Source organism: Podarcis liolepis, assembly GCF_965112155.1.
Source record: "Podarcis liolepis genome assembly, chromosome: 10".
Lineage (NCBI taxonomy): Eukaryota > Metazoa > Chordata > Lepidosauria > Squamata > Lacertidae > Podarcis > Podarcis liolepis.
This window is the reverse complement of record NC_139562.1, coordinates 22,281,536-22,302,778: the sequence shown is the minus strand read 5'-3', so window position 1 is coordinate 22,302,778 and position 21,243 is coordinate 22,281,536. Positions and strand designations below refer to the sequence as shown.

At 44.6% G+C, this 21,243-nt stretch overlaps 1 protein-coding gene across 3 annotated transcripts in view; it reads left to right on the top strand.

Moving 5' to 3' along the window:
• The window catches only part of AGK (acylglycerol kinase), a 34,592-nt gene extending 13,851 nt beyond the window's left edge, over window positions 1-20,741 (top strand). For all 3 annotated transcript variants that reach the window (XM_083462065.1, XM_083462066.1, XM_083462067.1), the window contains 13 exons: window positions 1,910-1,989; window positions 5,106-5,181; window positions 7,069-7,161; window positions 7,639-7,671; window positions 10,544-10,638; window positions 11,300-11,369; window positions 12,075-12,154; window positions 12,873-12,930; window positions 14,486-14,633; window positions 14,971-15,068; window positions 16,703-16,773; window positions 18,869-18,953; window positions 20,372-20,741. In XM_083462065.1, coding sequence (XP_083318191.1) covers window positions 1,910-1,989; window positions 5,106-5,181; window positions 7,069-7,161; window positions 7,639-7,671; window positions 10,544-10,638; window positions 11,300-11,369; window positions 12,075-12,154; window positions 12,873-12,930; window positions 14,486-14,633; window positions 14,971-15,068; window positions 16,703-16,773; window positions 18,869-18,953; window positions 20,372-20,506 — 1,122 coding nt within the window. In that variant the 3' untranslated portion in view covers window positions 20,507-20,741. The remainder of the gene's footprint in view (window positions 1-1,909; window positions 1,990-5,105; window positions 5,182-7,068; window positions 7,162-7,638; window positions 7,672-10,543; window positions 10,639-11,299; window positions 11,370-12,074; window positions 12,155-12,872; window positions 12,931-14,485; window positions 14,634-14,970; window positions 15,069-16,702; window positions 16,774-18,868; window positions 18,954-20,371) is intronic.
• The last annotated feature ends 502 nt before the right edge of the window (window positions 20,742-21,243 follow it).

Here is a 21,243-nt window from a genome sequence, read left to right as displayed (position 1 = left end):
ACCATTGTCTTGCCCTGGTAATGGACTGAATGAGCACTGACAAACTGAAGCTCAATCTAAATAAGACTCAGGCATTCTAAGTAGGTGGTTCCTTAGTCCGGATGGATGGGAGACTACCTGCTCTTGATGGGGTTACGATTCCTCTGAAGGAGCAGATACGCAGCTTGGTGATACTTCTAGATCCCTTGCTGTCACTTGAGGCTAAGGTGGCCTTGGTGGCTATGGAGTGCCTTCCATCATCTTCGGCTGGTGGCCTAGCTGCTCCCCTATCTGGACAGGGATAGCCTAACGTCTGTTGTCTCTGCTCAGGTAACCTCTAGGTTACATTACTGCAATGCATTATATGTAGGGCTGCCTTTGAAGATGGTTCAGAAACTCGGTGCAGAATTCGACAGCCAGGTTGCTTACCAGGGCAAGACAGTTTGAGCTGCATTTTGTATTCTTATTTTGTATTTTTCTGCCTTGGGATATTTAGTTGGAAGGTGGTATACAGATTTAATAAATGATGATGGCGATGATGATGTTCTGCTTCCCATTGGCATCTGGTTGGCAACTGTGAGAACAGGATGCTGGCCTCGATTAGCCCTTGGCCTGATCCAGCTGGGTTTTTCTTCATGCCAGCCAGCCTTAAACCATGGTTTGATGTTTGATTATGAATCCGTGCTTCTTAATAAACCAGGATCCCAGATGTGGACATCACGGGGAAACCAAGCTTAACCCTGGCTTATCATGGTGTTCGAATGTGTCTGTTATTTCACTTACCTTTGCATCAAACAGGTTTAGGGAATATTCAGTTATTGTCTGCATTGTTGTTTTAGTGTATTTGTGGGCCGGGTTGCAGGGGGGGAGTAGTGCGAAGGATGGAATGATCAAACAGGAAATAAAATCAGTTTACAAGCGCCTACCCTGCAGCCAGTGTTTTGGGTTAGTAAATGATTACAAAGGGTCTTGAAGTGGTTTGTTTTTTTAGTCTCCCTCTTTAAAACTCGAAAGCATGAGAGCAGAGCCTGCATAAAAAGCAAGTCTGCCAACAGTATAATTTGTAGAAGAGACAGGTTGTTTGTTCAGAGCAAGCAAATATATCACTCCCCCATCAAGTAAATAATTAGATGTTTCTAACAGCTGTAACAGACCTCAGAATTATGAATGCAGACACTCTTTTTCCATGATTTCCCCCAAGAATGCAAAAGTAATAGAATTAATCACTGACTTTTCCCATCTGTTCCTTAGATAACATGCCAGTTTGATTTCCTCTGTCCTTTGCCCCCATGAATCACTGTTTCTCGCATGCCTTCTGCCTTCTCGTTTCCACCGCGGTAAAATAAATAGAACAGAGTTGAGCATTAAATTCTAACAAATTTTTTAATCCTCTACTCTAATAGCCTCAGTGATGCTGATAATTGCTATGAATTGCTTCTTTGAAAATCTACAGAGCTCTCTTAAAACAATTGCTTCAGCTGCCTCGCTTTATATCTCTTCACCCAAAGTGTTGAGAATAAATTCATTGATTATTATTATTATGATATTTGCCTGGGGCCTATACTTGTCACGCAGCTTGCATCAAAGTGGGACAAAGAGGCAGAGCAAGCTGTCAGTGTATAGGGCTCACATTGTTTTCAGTGGAACTAACTGCATGCAGATGTACCTTTGCCGTTCCCTTGCAAGTTGTCAATGTAAGCTGACTAGAGTTTGCAGAACATAAGGCTAAATTAGGCATCTAGGTGGCCTTTTGCTGGCTGCTGGCTGGGACGGAGCTCAGTAAAGCAGTCTTTGCTCCCCCCTCACTGAAGCCATTTGTGTGGGGTGGGAGAGGGGCCCTGTAATCCCTGAAATAACCCAGAATTGTTCAGCACCAAAAAGAGATGGATTTTTATTCTTTAATAACGAGAAGCTTTCTCTCCATTATTAGGTGTTTGGCAACCAAATTCTTCCTTCCAGCATGCAGATCAAGAAAGCAACCGTGTTTCTCAACCCTGCAGCTTGCAAAGGGTAAGATTCCCTTTCCCAGCCACCTGGCACCTTTTCATATACAGTGGTGCCTCGCAAGACGAAAAGAATCCGTTCTGTGATTCTCTTCGTCTAGCGGTTTTTTTCGTCTTGCGAAGCAAGCCCATTGAAGTATTAGCGGATTAGCGCTATTAGAGGCTTTTAGCTGCTTATCTGCTGATCGGATCAGCTGATAAGCAGCTTAGCGCTATTAGCAGCTTTTAGCTGCTTTTAGCGGCTTATCTGCTGATCGGATCAGCTGATAAGCGGCTTAGGGGCTTAGAAAAGGGGGGGGGAAGGAAAAAAAAACCAGCAGGAACTTGCAAGACATTGTCGTCTTGCGAAGCAAGCCCATAGGAGATTCGTTTTGCGAAGCACCTCCAAAACGGTAAACTCTTTCGTCTAGCGAGTTTTCCGTCTTGCGAGGCATTCGTCTTGCGGGGCACCACTGTACTTTGGTTTTGCTTTCATCAGGGCAAGTCATTCATGGGAACCAAAGCCTTACTTCCTAACCTCCCCTGAACCTAATGTTATCGAACTTCTTCAGCTGATTGAGAAACCACAGTTAAAATGGGCCTGCTTGCTAAAGTTAACATAAACCCCAAATCATATAGTTCTTCTCACTCCCCTATCCCACTCCATATTCCGCATTAATGTTATCAGCATTTCCACTCTATGAATGAGATTAAGATGTTCGCAAATAGAGGGGCATGCTCAGATGTTGTGCATGCTGATTTAGTGCCCCTGAAGCCACGCTGTGCCTATTTTCTTGTATAGCGGTAGCAAATGGCCGTCATGTGCAAAAGCTATTTCAATGTCAAAGATTTAGCAGGCGTATTGGTTTTAAACACATTGGGGCTTTTTTTGTCAATGACTGTGGCTCCCGGTGGCTGGCATCTTCACCATCATTTTATTATTTATATGTTGCCCATCTGACTTGGTTGCCCCAGCCACTTTGGGCAGCTCCCAATAAAATATTAAGAACACAATAAAACCTCAAGCAGTACAAGCTTCCCTGTACAGGGCATCCTTCAGATGTCTTCTAAAAGCCATAGTTGTTTATCTGTTTGACATCTGATGGGAGGGCAATCCACAGGACAGGCACCAGTACCAAGAAGGCCCTCCCTGTAGTTTCATGTCTCGCAGTGAGAAAATGGCCAGAAGGCCCTCGGAGCTGGACCTCAGTGTCCGGGTTGAACAATGGGAGTGGGGATGCTCCTTCAGGTATACTGGACTAAGGCCATTTAGGGCTTTAAAGGTCAGCACCAACACTTTGTATTGTGCTTGGAAACCAACTGGGAGTCATTGTAGGTCTTTCAGGACCAGTATTATATGGTCCTGGCGGCCGCTCCCAGTCACCAGTCTAGCTGCCGCATTCTGGATTAGTTGCAGTTTCCAAGTCACCTTCAAAGGTAGCCCCATGTACAGCGCATTGCAGTAGTCCAAGCGGGAGATAACCAGAGCATGCACCACTCTGGCAAGACAGTCGGTGGGCAGGTAGGATCTCAGCTGGCGTACCAGGTGGAGCTGGTAGATAGCTGCCTTGGACACAGAATTGATTTGCGCCTCCACGGACAACTGAGAGTCCAAAATGACTCCCAGGCTGCTCACCTAGTCCTTTCAGGGCACTGTTACTCATTTTAGGACGAGGAAGGGATTTTTTGCTTAGGAGGCCAAGCCACCCCGCTTAAAAAGATTGTCTCATTGACCTAAACTGCAAATTCTAGCTTAGGCTTATTTTTGATAGGGGGTAAGTCTTACAAACGACACATTGTTTGGAAGATGTCCCTTACTTAAAGTCTTGTTTTCTTTTCCCTGGGTGCTCAAAATAATTTTTGCAGGATAATTCATAATTAATACCATGGTTATTTATTATGCATCAGCAGGCATTAAAATGCACGAGAGCATTACCAAAACAAGGTCAGGTGAAGTTTTTGTATTAATGTTGCTGAATAATAATAAAAAAGCAAGTGATATTTCTCTTTTAAAAGTAGAATTTGCATCTTACCAACCGAGGGCAAGTATTCTATATCTCATTAGTTGGGTAATAATACATTAATTGCTTGAGGGCTTATTATTTGGGGTGGCAGGCAGGGTTGTTGGGAGGAAATACTTAAAGTTTCTAAAGCCATAATAGAAAAGTGGCAAGATGAGCATTGGACTTGGGATGACGGGACATAGCCATGAAGCTTACTGGCTGAGCTTAGGCCTGTCACCATCTCTCAGACTTGTCTACCTCACAGAGTTGTTGCAGAGATGAAGTAGGGGCTTGGGAGCACCTTGGAGGAAAAGAGGAGCAAAAATGTAAAGTGTGGTGATGGCACAGGTTTTCCATCCTTGAATAATTCTAGAGTTCAGAAGGACTTTCTTCGGAACTTACTGTTTGCTAGTAAATAGCTTCTATTTTGGAAAAAGAGAAAGTCCTATGCTGATGCCCCCTAAAAATGTCCCTGGAAACACAAGCTAGTAGCAGTGAATTCACAAATTCACTTACAAACACAGGGCAGTGACTTGTATCGCCTCATAAAACCATTGAGAATCACTGTGGGGTAGCAGTTGACGTGTTGGAGTAGGACCTGGAAGACCCGGGTTCAAATCCCTGCTCATCCGTGAAGCTCACTGGATGATTTTGGGGCAGTTGCCATCTCTGTGTTACCTACCTCTCATCTCACAGGGGCGTTTGCTTGAATTAAATTAGGAGCGGTCCTTGGAAGACGGGTGGGATAATAATGTCATGTGATAAATAAAATGCATAGATTTATCTGACTCCAGCACTGCCCAGTGTTCCTCCTTCTACCCCCTCACTTCCACTAATTTGCTCTTTGATTCTGTCATCACGTATTCAGTTATCATTGTTTCCCAGGTATCTTGCGACTGAGAACTGTGTATGAATGACTCATTCTGCATACAAAACCTCACTCCAGTCAAATATCCACCTTTATACTGATGAAATAAAGGTGCCCCCATCCCATGACCGCTTTTTGCCAAGGATCTGCAGAATAGCCTGTTGCTGTTATGAACATGATTTCGGTTTTAGTCAACAATTGAGGGTATTTTTTACGTGGGGGGGTGGGGGTGGACTACCATAAAGTGACCTCACACTTCTTTTAATTTTCTAGCAAAGCCAGGAGTCTTTTTGAAAAGAACGCAGCCCCAATTCTTCACTTGTCTGGTCTGGATGTGACTGTGGTTAAGGTAAAGGCAGAGAATGGACTTGTGTTTTCTTCTCCTAGCGACTATTTCCTCTTCCCGGTATATATTGGCCAGAATCCATCTGTCACTAGAGGTGAAATGAAAGATAAAGAGTCTAAGTGCTCAAGTTGGGGAGGAGTTGCATTTTTTCTTATTTTAAAACCAGTGCTGGTGATGGAGGAGACTCTTGAGAGTCCCATGGACTGCAAGAAGATCAAAGCTATCCATTCTTAAGGAAATCAGCCCTGAGTGCTCACTGGAAGGACAGATCCTGAAGCTGAGGCTCCAATACTTTGGCCACCTCATGAGAACAGAAGACTCCCTGGAAAAGACCCTGATGGAGGGAACAAGGAGAAGGGGACGGCAGATGGTTGGACAGTGTTCTCAAAGCTACCAGCATGAGTTTGGCCAAACTGCGGGAGGCAGAGGAAGACAGGAGTGCCTGGCGTGCTCTGGTCCATGGGGTCACAAAGAGTCGGACACGACTAAACGACTAAACAACAACAACAAAAACCAGTGCCATGTTTTGTGTTTTGGTTTGGGTTTTTTTGGAATGTTGTTATCTTGCTTTCATTTCATTGACTCAAGGGCGATGGAGAATATATACAAGATTTTGGCGAGAGAGCCACCAAGGCCTGTAGGCAAAGAGAAGAGTTGATGACTCTGCCTGAGAAAAGTTCATTCTCATGCACGAGAGCTCATAAAATTGCCACAGGGCACTTGAGATTGAGCAGTCCTTTTTTAAACACCTTTAATGGCCTCTCGGATAAGAAAAAAAACTCAGCATCTCTGATGAGAACATAAAAAGACAAGAGAGCCTTCCTAAGGAAGGGAAGACTGAACTGTTTTGAGATTATATTGTGCTAGCAGAAGTATGTCCTTTCTCCACTCAGAGGCAAGAGGGCATTCTGCTCAGGAAATGCCTAACCCTGGGATCAGGTAGGCAGGGCTAATGGGCACATTCCTAGGAATTTCAGTAGTGAGCATTTGAAGCTGCCCTTATACTGAGTCACATTAGTCCATCTATTTCAAGGCTGTCTACTCAAACAGATAATAGCCCTCCAGAGTTTCAAGCAGCAACTTTCCCCCCTGTTTTGGTATGCAAGTAGCTAGAGATGATTTATCTAATCCCATCAATATGCATTGCACTTTTACTGAGTGGGGTTTTGTGTGTGTGTGCATAGCATATGTTCAGCCATTGAGCTAGGGACCCTCCCCATTGGATCACAAAATATTTTATCATTCCATGTGGTTATCTTGTAAATAGGAAGGGTTCATGAGTCAAGTAGGATGTTGTCTCTCAATACGTGGATGGGAGACGGTTGCAAATCCCCCCCTCCATTGCCTCAGGATGTAGTGTGGGTTAGTTCAATAGGTGGTGCTGTTTGCTTTTAGAAATGATCTAGCAGAGATTGTTGGCTGAATAAGAAGGCATGGTTCTCAGAATCTACCCATTTGAAGAGACGTCAAAAACCATCAATTAGTCCTGCAAAAACAGCCAACTTCTTTGAACGGAAAAAGTGATTACATGTTTTGAGCTTGGCACTTCTAATTTAGAAACAGCATGGGTTATATTTATCTTAGTTGAGCATATATATTGTAGGGATTTCTCTGTGTTACATCCTGTATTTGGGGGGGGGGGCTTTAAGAAGGGTGATGCAAAACTTTGAAATTCATAAATGAGAAGATGTGTGCTGTTGTGCTGAGTATTAGATGTACGCGTGTTCATATGGAGATGAAAGGTTTTCTTTTTGGGCAGCCAATACCCAATGTTAGTCACAATCATGAGACCCACTGAAATTAGTGGACCCAAGTCCTTGCTTTTCACCGGGTCCGATCTGAGTATTAATACCACCCAACATGTTTCTGGCCTCTCTGTATTTATCACAGACAGATTATGAAGGGCAAGCGAAGAAGTTGTTGGAGCTGATGGAAAACACGGACATGATAATCGTTGCAGGAGGGGATGGAACATTGCAAGAGGTACTGCAAGAATTCTTCTACATTTCTCCCCATGGGGGAGGATTCTCGATAGGAGAAGCTTTTCCTCCACCTTCATGCACTCCAAGCTCCCCCCCCCCCAAGCTTCCTCTCATCCTGATTCCCACTAAACCATTCGAAGCATCATGTGGTGTAGCAGTTAGAATGTCAGTCTGGGACCTGGGAGCCCAGGATTCAAATCCCCATTCAGCCCGGAAGCTCACTGGGTGGCCTTGGGCCAGTCACTGTCTCTCAGCCTTAACCTACCTCCCAGGGTTATTGTGAGCAGGGAGAACCATGCACACTTCCCTTGAGTGCCCTGGAGGAAAGGGTGATATGTAAATGTAATAAGTAGGTAACTGGAGCAAAAATTGTAGGATACATCAATGTTTGGTAGTGTGTCATCTGTTCATTTGAAGAAGGAAGGCAAGTTCTGGTTCATTTTACCGATGGTAGCTAAAAAAAGTTTTTTTCTTTCAGGTCATAACTGGCCTTCTCCGAAGGATGGATGAGGTAAGGTGTTTTCTTCTGTTGCCTTTTTAACAGGAAAATCCAAAGCATTCTATAGTCTCATTGTCTTGTCTTTTTGGTTAGGCTGACCCTGCTTGTGGCTTGCAGTTTCATCTGTCTGTCTTGGGCCCAGGGAAGTCAGTCTGTGTCTGGGGTGTAGCACCCCAGAATGCATGTGGGGGCTTCGTGTGATGGAACGCTCCTCCATACAAAAAACAATTTTTAGAATAGTAGCATGTTGACAGGAAGGCTAGGCCCAAAATTCTTCTCACCGAGATGCTGGCTTTCTGTGTAGAGAGACTTGTTTCATATGGAGCAAGAGCAATCAGTCATGCAGTCCCCACATACAATATGAAATGGTACAGCCTTGCTGCAGGTTTGTTGGCTTATTGAGAATTAATTAGGCCTTTGTCTTGGAAGTAGCTTCTTGCCCCAGTTTTGTGGAGTTCCTGGTAAGCACAGCAGGGTAATTTTGAATGCAAAACTTTCGAACAGGCATTTGTCCAGATTTGCAAAACAAGTGTTCCTCTGGGCCAGTAGTAAGGTAAAGTGAAAGTGGAACCAGTGACTGTTTGCATTCCCTTTGGAAGCAAGCTTTGGGTGAAATCCATACACCAGCAGGGGTGCATTGCATAAAGCGTATCAGGCTGCTTGTTAACAGAATTGTATTCCACAATGTCTTATCAGTACCTGACCAAAAGGAAAAAAGAGAAAGACAGAAAGTACAATTTAATGATTCTCTCTGAGATCCCAGGAGGCTGTTAGCAACTAGAATTGTGCCTGCTGTACAGAGCTTTTGCCTGCTTATGGAGAGAGAAAATTTATATTTCAGCTTCGGTGCAAAGAATTACCTTTCTTCCTTTGAGAAATTGTAAGCTTTCAAATCTCTACACTTGAAAAAAGAAACCAGGAAAAAGTAATAATATGCTGTGACAGCTTTGCTGCTTAATGGAGGACCATTCCTCTCCTCCCCCATCTCCTGGAAACGGAGCAATTCCTGGGTAAAGGAGCAGTGGATCTGAGCTACAGTGCTGTGTAGTCTTGGCCTTTTCATGTCAGTCTCTGTTTCCTATCAGTGAGGAAGGGTTGCTGTCTTTCCCTATTGCTGTCCATTTATGGTTGCCCCAGAGGCAGTAGTCATCAGATGCCTCCTCTCTCTGTACAGTGACGGACCCTTTTAGCTAACGGTTGGAGCGCACAATAAACTCCATGAACTTGATTCTCTCGACTGGACAGAGCGAGTTTCAGGAGATGGCAGCCCCCTCCGCCAGCCTGCTTTCCCAGGCAAGAGATAATAACTGGATCCCTTAACCAGCTAGGGAGAATAATGGGCAAGCAAACAGAGATCACACTCTACAGCCATTGGCCAGGTTATTCGTCAAGCCAAGCCATGAGCAATGTTATATTCTTTTTTTAAAAAAAGTTCATCTTCCCAGCTATTGATGGCGCATAACTAAAGAGCAGCTTCTCTGTTTCATTGTAGTACAGTTCTAGTTCAGACTAAGAGGACAGTAGAGATCAAGTTATGCTTTTGTTTGAAGATTTTGTCTAGTTCCAGCATGCTTGACCTCACCCTTTCATTTCCATGCAGCTTCTAGATTGCATGTTGGCTCGGGGGAAATGAAGTTTTGCTACCTCCCATGACAAAACACTTCCCTTGAATTTTCTTTCTTATCCCCCTTTCACTTTGCACGCTAGAACGGTGCACCCCGTCATAGCTCACAGTAACCCCAAACTCCCTGAATATTGTGCACCTGTTCTGCTGGTGCAAGTCTGTGACCCAAAAAAGGCCCGGCACTCGCCAGCACCGCAATCTCCAGGTAGCTAACACCTCTTGGCGGGCTGTGGTTAGCACTGTAGGCAAAATCGCTGTGTCTCTCTGTTCGTTTGACACTGGGCCATCTGCTCTGAAGTATAAGGGGACAGAAGAGATAATGAGATGAGGAAGGAGACTGGTTGTAAGAGAGGCTGCAACAGAAAGGCATGGAAGCAGATGGAGCGCTTCAGAAAATGAGTTGGATTTGCTGAATCACTGTGCTGCAAGCTGCAGTCTTCTGCAGAGAGCCAAGGTGTCGTGGTTGCACAGTCATTAACATTGATTTGCTGGCGTACTTGAAGGAGCATAGCTCTTGGTTTTCATGTGTGTGCACATACATGTGTACTCTATAGTAACGTGGCCTTAGCAGCCGGGCGTTGCCTGGGAGAACAATGCAGGCAGTGACTTCCAGCCAGGCAGCATGTCTAGAGACAGAGCTGTGTTTGGACCTTCCAGTCGCGTCCGAGCCGCAACCCAGCATGTGACCCTCCCTTATTAGCAGATCACCTCATTCTGTTGCCTGCTCCCCCAATTTGCAGAGTCAAAGATAAAGACTGTCAATCTGTCTGTTTGGAAAAGGGCTGCTTGATTGGTGTGTAATAATAACCTCCCGACTTGATTGCCAGGGCGCCTTATTTTAATATTCCCCTTCGCGGAGAAAGACACTCTGCATTACCGAATTTCCTGTCTCGGCCGCGCTTTGCTTGGAGATGGAATGCAGCCTGAGCGCAGCCACGCTTCGGGTGCCACCTTCAGTCTTTTAGGAGATGGCAGGTTGCTGACAGAATCTATACATTGCTTGGAGAGGACGTGCCAGGCTCTGCGTGTGTAACAATGCGGCTAATGACTACAGAAGGCTGCTTTGTAGCCAGTTGGCATTCGGAGGGGCTGTCCGGAGAGGCTGATGTTACGAGTCATTCTCTATTACTGCCTCCCTTTCAGGAAGAGCCTGCCTGGGGTGGGGGGTGGGGAGTGAAATCGGGCGCAGCTGTCTTCTGCACAGAAAGGGAGCTGGATTCAGCTGGCGCTGATGCAAATTTGTTTTGCCCTTGTTCCCAGGCAGCTTTCAGTAAGATTCCCATCGGATTCATTCCCCTTGGAAAGACCAGCACCTTAAGTCACACGCTTTATCCTGAGAGTGCAAACCAAGTCCAGTAAGTGTGTGTGTGTATCATACGAGAATCAGTGTGAAAAGAAGGATGGCAGGGAGGAGGAGGAGACTGGTGTATATTGAAGGAAGGAAGGGCTGCAAATCTGGTCCGTCTGTCCCCCCAAAAGGGACCATTTTAGGCACTTCAAGATTATGTTATACATGGTCACCTTCAAAAATGAGAAAAGATCTATATCATGACCTTAATGTACCTAAAATGGTACTTTCTGTAGAAGTTCAGACTTATTATTATTTATTTAATTTGTATACTGCCCTTCATCCATAGATCTGACATTTTAGTGTATTTTTAATCTTTGTTGGAAGCCGCCCAGAGTGGCTGGGGAAACCCAGCCAGATGGATGGGGCACAAATTAATAATAATAATAATAATAATAATAATAATAATAATAATAATACTGCAGGAAGGTAAACGTCGTTTCCGTGCACTGCTCTGGTTCGCCAGAAGCGGCTTAGTCATGCTGGCCACATGACCTGGAAGCTGTACGCCGGCTCCCTCAGCCAATAAAGCGAGATGAGCACCGCAACCCCAGAGTCGGCCACGACTGGACCTAATGGTCCTTACCTGAGCTCAAGCCTAGGATGCTCTGCAAGGGAAGCATGCCCTCTGCTACTGAATAACATCTTCCTTTTGACTTCTTCTTCAGGCATATTACTGACGCCACATTGTCCATACTGAAAGGAGAGACTATTCCACTTGACGTTTTGCAGATTAAGGTAGCCATCTTTTTTCTTAGGTCCTCCTCTTTCTGGGAGGGATATTTTTCTTCATCTGTCTTTTGCCGTGTGCTTTTCTGACCCCATTATGTTTTTAAAGAGCATGCAACAATATAAAATCATTCCTTAAAGAACAGCGCACCTAGTGCAAGGCAGGGACTTGAACCCGTGGCCCTGACATTGAGAGCCTTATGCTCTATCAACTGAGCTATGTATGAAGGCAACTGGGAAGGAGAAGAGGGGGATTTGCTCCTATAATGTTTTTAAGCCATTCTATTTTTTATGTTCTTAATTGTTTTTAAATGTGTGAAATGCGTTTTGTATTTAATTGCGCTGTTTTTACCGCTTTGTTGTCTGCTGCCCTGGGCTTCCTTGAGAGCAATGAAGGGATTGAAATTCAGCAGATTAATCATCACCATCATCTTGTGAAGATTTCCCTTTCATTTAAATGATAACTACTTGTCATTCTTGCTTTGGTCTTCTGATAGCCACAAAATTAAATGACTCATGGCTAAAATAACATTGCAGACAAGCACTCTACACTGAGGAATTAATTTGCAATTCCTTTCTTTTATGTGTTGCTCGAATATAGGGGTTGGTATTTTTGTTCTCGGACCACTGATCCATTGTTGGCAAGATCACCACAGATTACTGCAATTTATAACATTTGACTTTTGTTAGTGATTGTTTGTTTTTCCTTTATAGGGGAACAAAGACCAGCCCGTCTTTGCTGTAACTGGTTTAAGATGGGGGTCTTACAGAGATGCGGGAGCAAAAGTCAGCAAGTATGTTGACCACTATTGCTTTGTTTTCTCTTTGCCCCTATCTTGTACTTCCAGACAGTTTCTCCACTATCTCCAACAATATGCAAGCAAGGAGCCCACTGGGACCAGATCAGGCTGTGAAGTGTTAGACAGCTGCTGATTGCCTCTGAATCCCTGGACCAGGTTCCAGAGAAAGACATGGGATGCCTCTAAACTGTCACTATTTTTCGCAACAGATTGAAGCACATACCAGAAATTTACGTTTGTGCAATTAAAATGGATTAAAGTGCTTTGTGCAATCAATCCACTTTTCTATTAAAAAAACCCTGACTGTTTGCAGTGAGGAAAGTGACAAGGAAAGTGTGGGATGAACAAATGACTAACAGGAAGATGAGGAAATACCCCACAAGCAAACGGGGATGAATGCTCAGTTTTGTAGAACTGCCCCCCGCAAACAAATCGGAACAAGTGCTGAATAAATACCAGGCATAGTCTGACCTCTTTGCATAAGCAAAACAGGATGAATGCTGAAGAAACAGGTCATCTAGAGAAGCCCACTGAGTACATTAGCACACAACCAGGTGCCAGCTACACTTTGCTGTGCATTGCTTGGGCATCTAATGTCCAAAGATTAGGTTGTAAGAAACAGCTTTCGTAGATACTGCATTGGAAAAGAGGACTGCTTTCCCCGTTCCCCCAGTTTTATTTTGCTTTTTCGGTTCATTTTATTCTCTTCTAGGTACTGGTATCTTGGGCCTCTGAAAATCAAAGCAGCCCACTTCTTTAATACATTGAAGGTAAAGGGATTTCAATATGGGTCACACAAGGCTATCACGGTGGGAAGATCTGTGATGCACACAGTGGTGGATCACATTTTTGAGTGCATGAAGTCCCCAGGTTTAGTCCAAAACAAAAGAATTTGCTGGAGAGTCACACCCAGACAGCTGTGAGCTAGAGGGTCTGACTCTGTGTGAGGCAGCTTCATGGGATCTTACTGTATGTGGCATATAACGTAGTTTGGAGTGCTTACAGGTCATATTTAAGGCAGTGTTGACTTTTTGTAACATAACTCAAAACCGACCAAGCTTTGGTTATTCATATTTTGACAGAAAAGGGTGGCAGAGACAATTGGCTTTTTAAAAATCTACTAGTGGAATGCAGCTGAAATAATACTGCAGTGCTAGAAATTACTAGGGAATATTAACTGCATTATGGAAGGGTAAACAGCCTCTCATGCAGCTGAGGTTGCTCGGCTGCCTTCCTCTAGTGCAGTCCTTTCTCATGGTTTTTGTTATGCTAATGATTCACCCTGAGATTTATTCAATTGACGTAAGTGGTGCCTATAAATAGAGCCCACAGGACTGTTGATAATCTGCCTCTTGCATTCAGCCTACCTTCTGTCGCAAAATGAGCAGAAAGGTTAATTGCTCTAGTTCTCAGGTACTGAAGGATTTGACATACATTAAAGTAGCTGCATTTCCCCCCTGTTCACACCCTTTTTTGGATTCCTTAGCAGATAATAAACATATAACTCTCCTGTGAAATGCCCTGACACATCATAACATATGTACTATCTGAGTTTGCACGTAATACTAAACCATGGTTTAGTGGTATGTGGACAAGCTGCAGTGAGCCCAAACAAAAGCGTCAGTCTCACCTCTTCCCCCCCCCCACCTTTCTGAGTGATTTGTTTTATATAAACCAGGAATTCTGTTTTTGAACAAACTCTGTTCAAATGAAACAGAGTTGATTTGAACTCTTGAACAAATTAAATAAAGCAGCTTCATAACAATGGTTTGGCTTGTTTTGAACCTTACCAGGATTCCTGGTTGGTTCAACAGGACAAGCCAGGGTTTATTCAACATGATGTTAATCTCTTCAGAAGGCCTCCTTCTCCTGACTACATGGGAGGGAAGAGTGCAACAGTTCGCTCTGTCTTGCTGCAGCTCGTCCACATAACGTTAAACCACAGTTTAGTGTGACAGTCGAGTGCAGCCTTTGCAAGACACAATTTAGATCAGCTAGACCAGAATTTCTTCTCTGTGGCAGGACAGTAACCTTCTTTGGGGGAAGTAGAGTTCTTTCCTCACACACACTTTCCCCAGCCACCCCGTCCCCCTCAACTGACAGAAACACTTGTTCACCTCATCACAGGGAAATGGGCTAGTAGAATGGCTGGAGGAGAAAGCAGCAGGTGGGTTAAGCAGCCCCTAGATTGCCTCTTCTGCCTTGTGGCTGTTTGGTGGCAACCATAATTCCAAGTCTGCCTGCTGCTGAATGAATGGTCGGTCTAGCTCTCACATACCACTGGTAGAAATGGTTATTTTGCTTTTTCTTTCTGGAAATTCCAAGGAGTGGCCTCAGAAGCATCTAGCCTCCCTTTCCTATTTGGACCCAACTCCAAGGCCTCCTGAGGAGCCGGAGCAGAAGACCCCTAGACCTCCTTTATACATCAGGCTTTACAAGAGACTGGCACATTATTGGACACCTGTCCCCAAAGGTAAGCGGTCAGTCATTCTCTCTCAGATGGATAGTTATATTAAAGCTGTTCATTGGAAGAATCCTTTCTCCCTGCTGTGGCCCTTCAGCAGGGCCTTGAGAGATCTGTCACCTTTTCCAATTATGCCAGTGAGTTGCTTTCTTTTTGTTGTGTGAACTCTGAACTTCTTTCTTCCTTTTCTGTGGCTGTTGTTCCTTTGAGCCGCCGGCATTAAATATAGATGGAACAAGGCCTTGTGAAGTAACAAGAAATAGAAGGATCTGGGCCTCTGCTGATCTTAATACAACAGCGCTTATCTAACTTTCTGTTTAATGGTGTCTTTCCTCTCGGACTTCAGAAATCCCCACGGAGGTGACCCCGGAGGCCTGGAGAGAAATGCAGCTGTCCGCTATTGAATTCTCTGTCACTACTCAGAACAGACATCTTGACTTGAAAGTAAGAGTAGAGAAATAAATTAAAAAATGCTAAGCTTTCCTTCATCTTCACAAAAGTAGTTGCTTTGTAACTTGAGGGGATAACAGCCTGCTTAGGCCTAATATATCGGGTCTGAATTCGAAACGGTGGCAACCTGAGATGTGTGCATCTGTTTTGCTGTGCCTCTTTCTAAGTCCCACACCCTGTGGGCCGTGTGTGCGCTTCTTAAAATGGGCCGTGCCAAAGAGAGAGAGAGAGAGAAGCATAAACACACACATGCTTTTTGTACTTTATGAGTACCTGTGGCCATTCTGCACATAAAATGTGTGTGTCATTTCCCGTGCAGTAAGTCCTTTGGAGCATGGAATGTTTAGTGCAGAATTCCATTTCTTGAGATTTTCTGCTTTTAAGGAGTCACAAACCACCTAGACCTTACTGCTTCACAAATAGACTTGAAAGTGTGTGGACAAAGCCTGCTGGATCTCTGAAGCCAAAGGAGGTAACAATTTCTCATGATCAGGAAGCTAGCTGGGCTCCAGGGCCCCACGCAGTTCTTATCTTTTCTTCATGACTAACAGAAATAGAATAATTTTGCAAGGCTGGTAAATAATTATGCAAGTTGAGGCGCACCATTCAAGGGTGCTTGCTTTGCATAGTTTACGCAAGCTTTTCAGTTTTTGACTTGTATTTATTTGTATGTTCAGCACCGCCCTTGTAGGACTTTAGCACAGAACATAAGCCTGAAAGCAAGAGGCGTAAGGATTATTGTTTACGTCTTCCCTGTACCATTTTTTTACTGAGCAAAGACTGAGATGCCTTGTGCTGAATAACAGCAAGTACCTAGGAGCTAAATTAAACATCCCTCCACAGATTGAAGGATAATTACCGATATGCCCAGTTTTTAAATGAAATGCCAGCTAGGCAGTATGTGTGTAGTAGATCAAAGGAGCGAGGATGCAGCTAGCTGGGCTGCTAAGAGACTCTTCTGGGCTCAGAGCACTGCTTTTTTATTTAGGACGTTGTGGTTGGGTGGAATTCCTGAGTGCATTCTGAGCTCTGGGCACTCAGCTATAGGTTTACCTGTACCACCCTGCCTACTAACCTGCTTACAAGGCCACCACAATAAGTTCAGAACCTGAACTTGCCAATCTGAGAATCCTTAACTTCAAGGATGAAGATGTAAGAAGATGTCACTCTGTGTGCTATTATGTAAAAGAGGAGGTTTGGAGGTTAATTTTTATTCCTTCTACAAAGAACACTCTGCTTCAACTGCAGACGTGAGTTTGTTGCCCTGGCACTGCAAGACTGTAAATGTCTACTCAGGAGTAAGCTCTACTTAGTTCAGTGGGACTTGCATTCAGGTAAGTGAGTAGGAGATTGCAGCTGTGTGTGTGTGTGTGTGTGAGAGAGAGAGAGAGAGAGAGAGAGAGAATATGAGAATATGTTAATGCACATTCTGTCTAGTTTTTGACCTGGCAGTGCCCTTCTATGGCTCACAAAGGTAACTCTGCTTTGAATTCTCCTGGCTCCCAAATACTGTTTTCCCCCAGAGAATTGGAGAAGCTACTGAATTCATTCAGAGGCAGATGGTGGGGCTTACATGAGATGCTGTGGCTGTTAGTTTTAACGCATCCATTTCTGAACATTTCTTTTAGCGCACAGAAGACTTCATGAATATTTGCATTGAACCAGATTCGATCAGTAAAGGAGAATACATTAAAAGAGGGTGAGTCCTAGAGAACCTGTAATGATATGCCTTATTGCTATCATAAAATATATTTATCAATGTGCTTTTGGGCTAGTTGGTAGTTTGTATAGTAAGGTGCATTAAGGGCAAAACTGGAGAGAATGGACTTAAAATCTAGAGCGGAGACAAAACTAATTGGTGCCCCTGGCATAAATAAACCCTTCTAATGATCCCAGCTGTGTGTCAGCTTCAGTCAGCAAGGGCACCAAAGCAATAGTTCTTGGTGGCAAATCACAGTCTCTAATTTATAGTTTCCATGACCACTACAAGGCTGCAGATCATTTTCCCTGTTTCCTTGAATCTCTTCATATTGCTCCAGCGTTGACTCATGGCGACTTCCTACATTGTTGTTGTCGCTATTTATTTCATTTGTGAATGGTTTTCCGTAAAACATCCCAAAGCAATTGAACGATAAAAATGCAAACCATAAAAGCATATCTAAAAACTAGGAGAGTCTCGAGACAAGGGCAGCAGATGGGAACACTGTTAAGTCAGTGAAGAGGATGAATAAGAGGGAAGGCTTCTATCCATATCCTTCCTTTGAATCCTAAACCCCAGTATGCACTGTCAGGACATGGTGTGGTGTTGCCACAATGACCTAGTAGGCAGGGCATTGTCCAAAGGCTCATGATGCAGCCACCTCTCTGAAACTAAAGCAGATCTGCTTCTGATAGGTCCCCAGCTTGATTCCTCACCCTGGCATGCACACATGGGGTTATACTCAAGGAGCTGGCGATCCAAGCTGGTGCAGTGACCCACCTTACTAGACTTGAACCTTGGTTCAAAGTGAGCACAGCAAAGAGCTTGTAGCTTTGAGCAAGTAACATTGTCCTGCGCTTCTCTTCTCTGTGTGTAAAACGAGAGGATCCCTTCGCCTTGCAGTCTGGTTGAGGGTGATGAACTCTGAGTCTTGGGTGCATAGATTTGGAGGGAAGTTGCATTGATCTTGATGGAACTGACTTCTAAGCATTAATTATTCAGGTTTGCAGTCCCTACTATTAAAAGGATGAGGCAGCTCGAGGAATTTGTAATCCATTTTAATTTAGGCTCCCTGACAAGGCCGTTGGCTTCGCGAGCCCCCGAATCAGCCATGGTTCCTCACTGCTGCACTTGATCCATAGCTTTCTCTTCCGATTTGTCTAATCTTAATGTATTTTCTTCTTTAACAGAGATTGGGCTTCTTTTGGGGGCTGTGCGAGGATTACCCTGCGGGAGTTCCTCTGGTCTGTAAATCAGGGGGCAGGGTCTCCATCTTGCGGGCAAATCTTGGCTCTCCAGGTGGTCTCGAGCTGGCTTGCGAGGGGTTTCCCCAAAGCATGCCCACCCACCCACCCACTTGTGATGTAATCTGATGGGTGTGTGGGTGTGATAAACCCTGATGGGGCATTCATGTTCCTAGCAGTGAATAGCAACAGGCAGCCCAAACAGCAGGATGTTAAATCCTGCTCAGTTTGGCAGGACTCCGTGCAAACCACTTCCTGATTCAGGGACATGTGTGTATCAGACTCTTCTGGTGAAGTACAATAGCAACTTTGTAAAATATACAGTTTGGGGCTCCCCCCCCCTTTGTTTTCCCTTCTGCATGGGTTCTGTTTCTCCCCCCCCCCCCCCCATTTGTTTGTGCCTCACCATGTCTGGTGCACATATGTACTTTTTGAACTTTCGATAAAGATGTTTAATAATAACAATAATAATAAAGATCTGGCCTGTGGAGCCCAAAATTCCCTACCTCCACTGTAGATAATGTGCTCAAAGCAGGTGGTTCAATTAATGCTGCTTGTAACTTGTTTTTCAGAGATGTCTATTGCTTTTCTCGCAATTCCCATTTAAGGGGAGGGTTTTTCCTAGTTGAGGCTTGCTGCTACCCCATCAATTCCTTCTGCCACACAAGTTCATTGGTCTCTTAAAATGTTTCATTTAGTTTGTTTGGCTATAGCAGAAGAAGGAAGTTGTGTCGTCCAGTGCCTTTCCGGGTTAGCAAGGCAATCTGCTTGCCGGCTTCTCTGCAGCCCCTTTGTGCTTTAAGCATAGCTATAATGATGACTTGGTTGCTCTCTTCCTTTGTTTTGTACAGAAGCCAAAAGATGGAGGATCCCCACTTGTGCCCAGAAGGAAGCCAGTGCCTTCAGGCTAGCAGGTGTATCTTGCAGCTTCCAGAGGTGAGAAATAAAACACAGAGTAAAGCTATGCTTTCCTCATTTTTCCCTTACAGGTAGTGGAAGGATCCTGTCCCCCACCTAGAATTAGGCAAGTTTCCTTCTGTTGTATAAAGGCAGAATGATTACATTCCAACTTGCTTCATTGGGATGGGATATGCCCAAAAGCCAGCGTCACCCATCCTTCCTAATTTAAAAAATCCGTATGTGACAGTCTTCCTTGCTGTATTCCCACCTCACCTCCTCTTGTGTCTTTTACATTCAGGTAGGCCAGTTTAATGTCCCTTTCTATTCCCAGGGCAAAGCCACTGTGTGGCAACAGGAGGAGTGTTTTTGTGGGCAATCAGTTCCTTCCAAAATAGCAGCCTATATTTCAGCTTTCAGAGAATCCTGTAGTTATGGGTAGGAAGCCAGGTTCATAGAAATTCCCAAGATGCAAATTCCACCTGTCCGAGCATAATCCCCAGTTAAAAATCACATTTGATGGACACAGAGAAAAGGAGTGGGGGCAGGGGGAGATTCAAGACCCTGTAAATTGATTTTGCCCCCTAATCATGCTATACATTTGATGGGTAGGTTGTTTGGAATCCCAAAATTGACTATAGCTTTTAATGGATGAAAAGGGACCTTTCAGTTCTGCAGCTTAGGACAAAGCAAGGGGGTGGAATGGGAAGAGGAGGTTAAGCAGAAGTAATCTGTCCAACCTATTTCTAGGAGGTGGTGATGGGAGGCCCACCATTAATAGCAGGGACCCAATGGGGGAAGACTTTCAGGTGGCAGTTTCAGGAACTGCCTCCTTGGGTGGTCGCTATGCAAACTGAGAAGTACCGAAATGTGGAACCAGGACATCTTCCCTGTAGCCAGAGAGGTGCATTTGACAGATAAAGAGAAGGCATGAATTTCTCTATAGAGGAAACGCCTTCTGCCTGTGCTGGACCTGACGCTTACGGAATTGGAATTGTCAGCAGGCAGAAAGCAGGCGAGGTAGTTTGCAGGCTGTCTTAAGTGAGAGGCTCAACCATGTCTGGCAGATAGTTGAAGCAGGGGTGAGAAATCTCAGCCATGGGGGACCAGGACTGTTCCCTAATCCATTTAGCCTCTCACCCTCCAGCCAGGCAGCCCTCCTGTCAGTCATGTGACATCACCTAGGCCATGCCCCTCTGCTGGGCATAGCCTTGACAGCTTTACCTGTCTGGAATGCGCCCTCGAACTGTGATAACAGCCATTTTAGAAAATAAATAAACAGTGCTTTCTCAGTGAAGTGTTTCAAAAGAGAACAACTTGAAGTGGAGCCCTAACTAGGATGAACACCAGCTCTTTCTGGTATGTCTGGCTATGTGACCATGGAGGAAAAGAGCCCCAGCTGCTCAGACCTAGCCTTTGTCAGCATGTCTCTTTCATCTTTCCTGCTTTCTCTGCAGGATACGGAAGGCTTCTTGGCTGTGGACAGTGAGGAGTACGAAGCGATGCCAGTGGAAGTGAAGCTGCTGCCCAGGAAACTCCGTTTTTTCTGTGATGCCAGAAAAAAAGAGCAAATGCTTCAAGGCGCATCCTAGCAAAGGCTGCTGCCGCCAGCCAACCGTGTGAACTTCAAAACGATGCTCTCTGGCTCCTGGTTGGCAGGCTGGCGTTTGCATCTGATAAGGCCTGCAGGCATGTCAGGTGCCAAAGAAGACACATATGGAAAGGGTCTCTGAAAAGGGGGTTAAATTGGTTAAGTTTAAAGAACTGCAGCTGGAAAATTTGCATGCCTTTCCTCGAGTACAATGAAAGACTGTTTGTTTTTTTGCAGACTGACCAGTGCTTTGTGTGCAAGTAGCAGGATCTCAGAGTTCTAAATTCCCTGCCTTGGAAGTGTTAGGGTAGAAATCCATACATATTTATTTGGGTCTCATTTGGCCATTTCTTAAGGGAAGAATGGCTTTCCCCTACTCTCAGAATTGCTATTTTCAGCAGAAGCGCTGTTTCGGGTGTTTGGCATTATGCACATCTTTTTTCCCCAAGGAGGTGACACACTTAACAAAGGAAATGAAGTGTGGGAGGGAGGGGGGTTAGTCTGAATACTTAAAATGCACACAATCCAGGTTGACTATGCACTTTTCTTAGAGAGAAGCTGTAGTGATGGAAAGATGCATCTAAAATGAGTGTGTGTGGCCACATGCATTGCCTATGGTCACGGTGCTATTATGCCAAGTTACGATGAGTAGCAGCTCTCCAGCTTATAGCAGAGGTGGTTTCCACTCCTACAATTAAATATAAAACTAAGATGCCTCCGATAATGCAGGTAGAACAC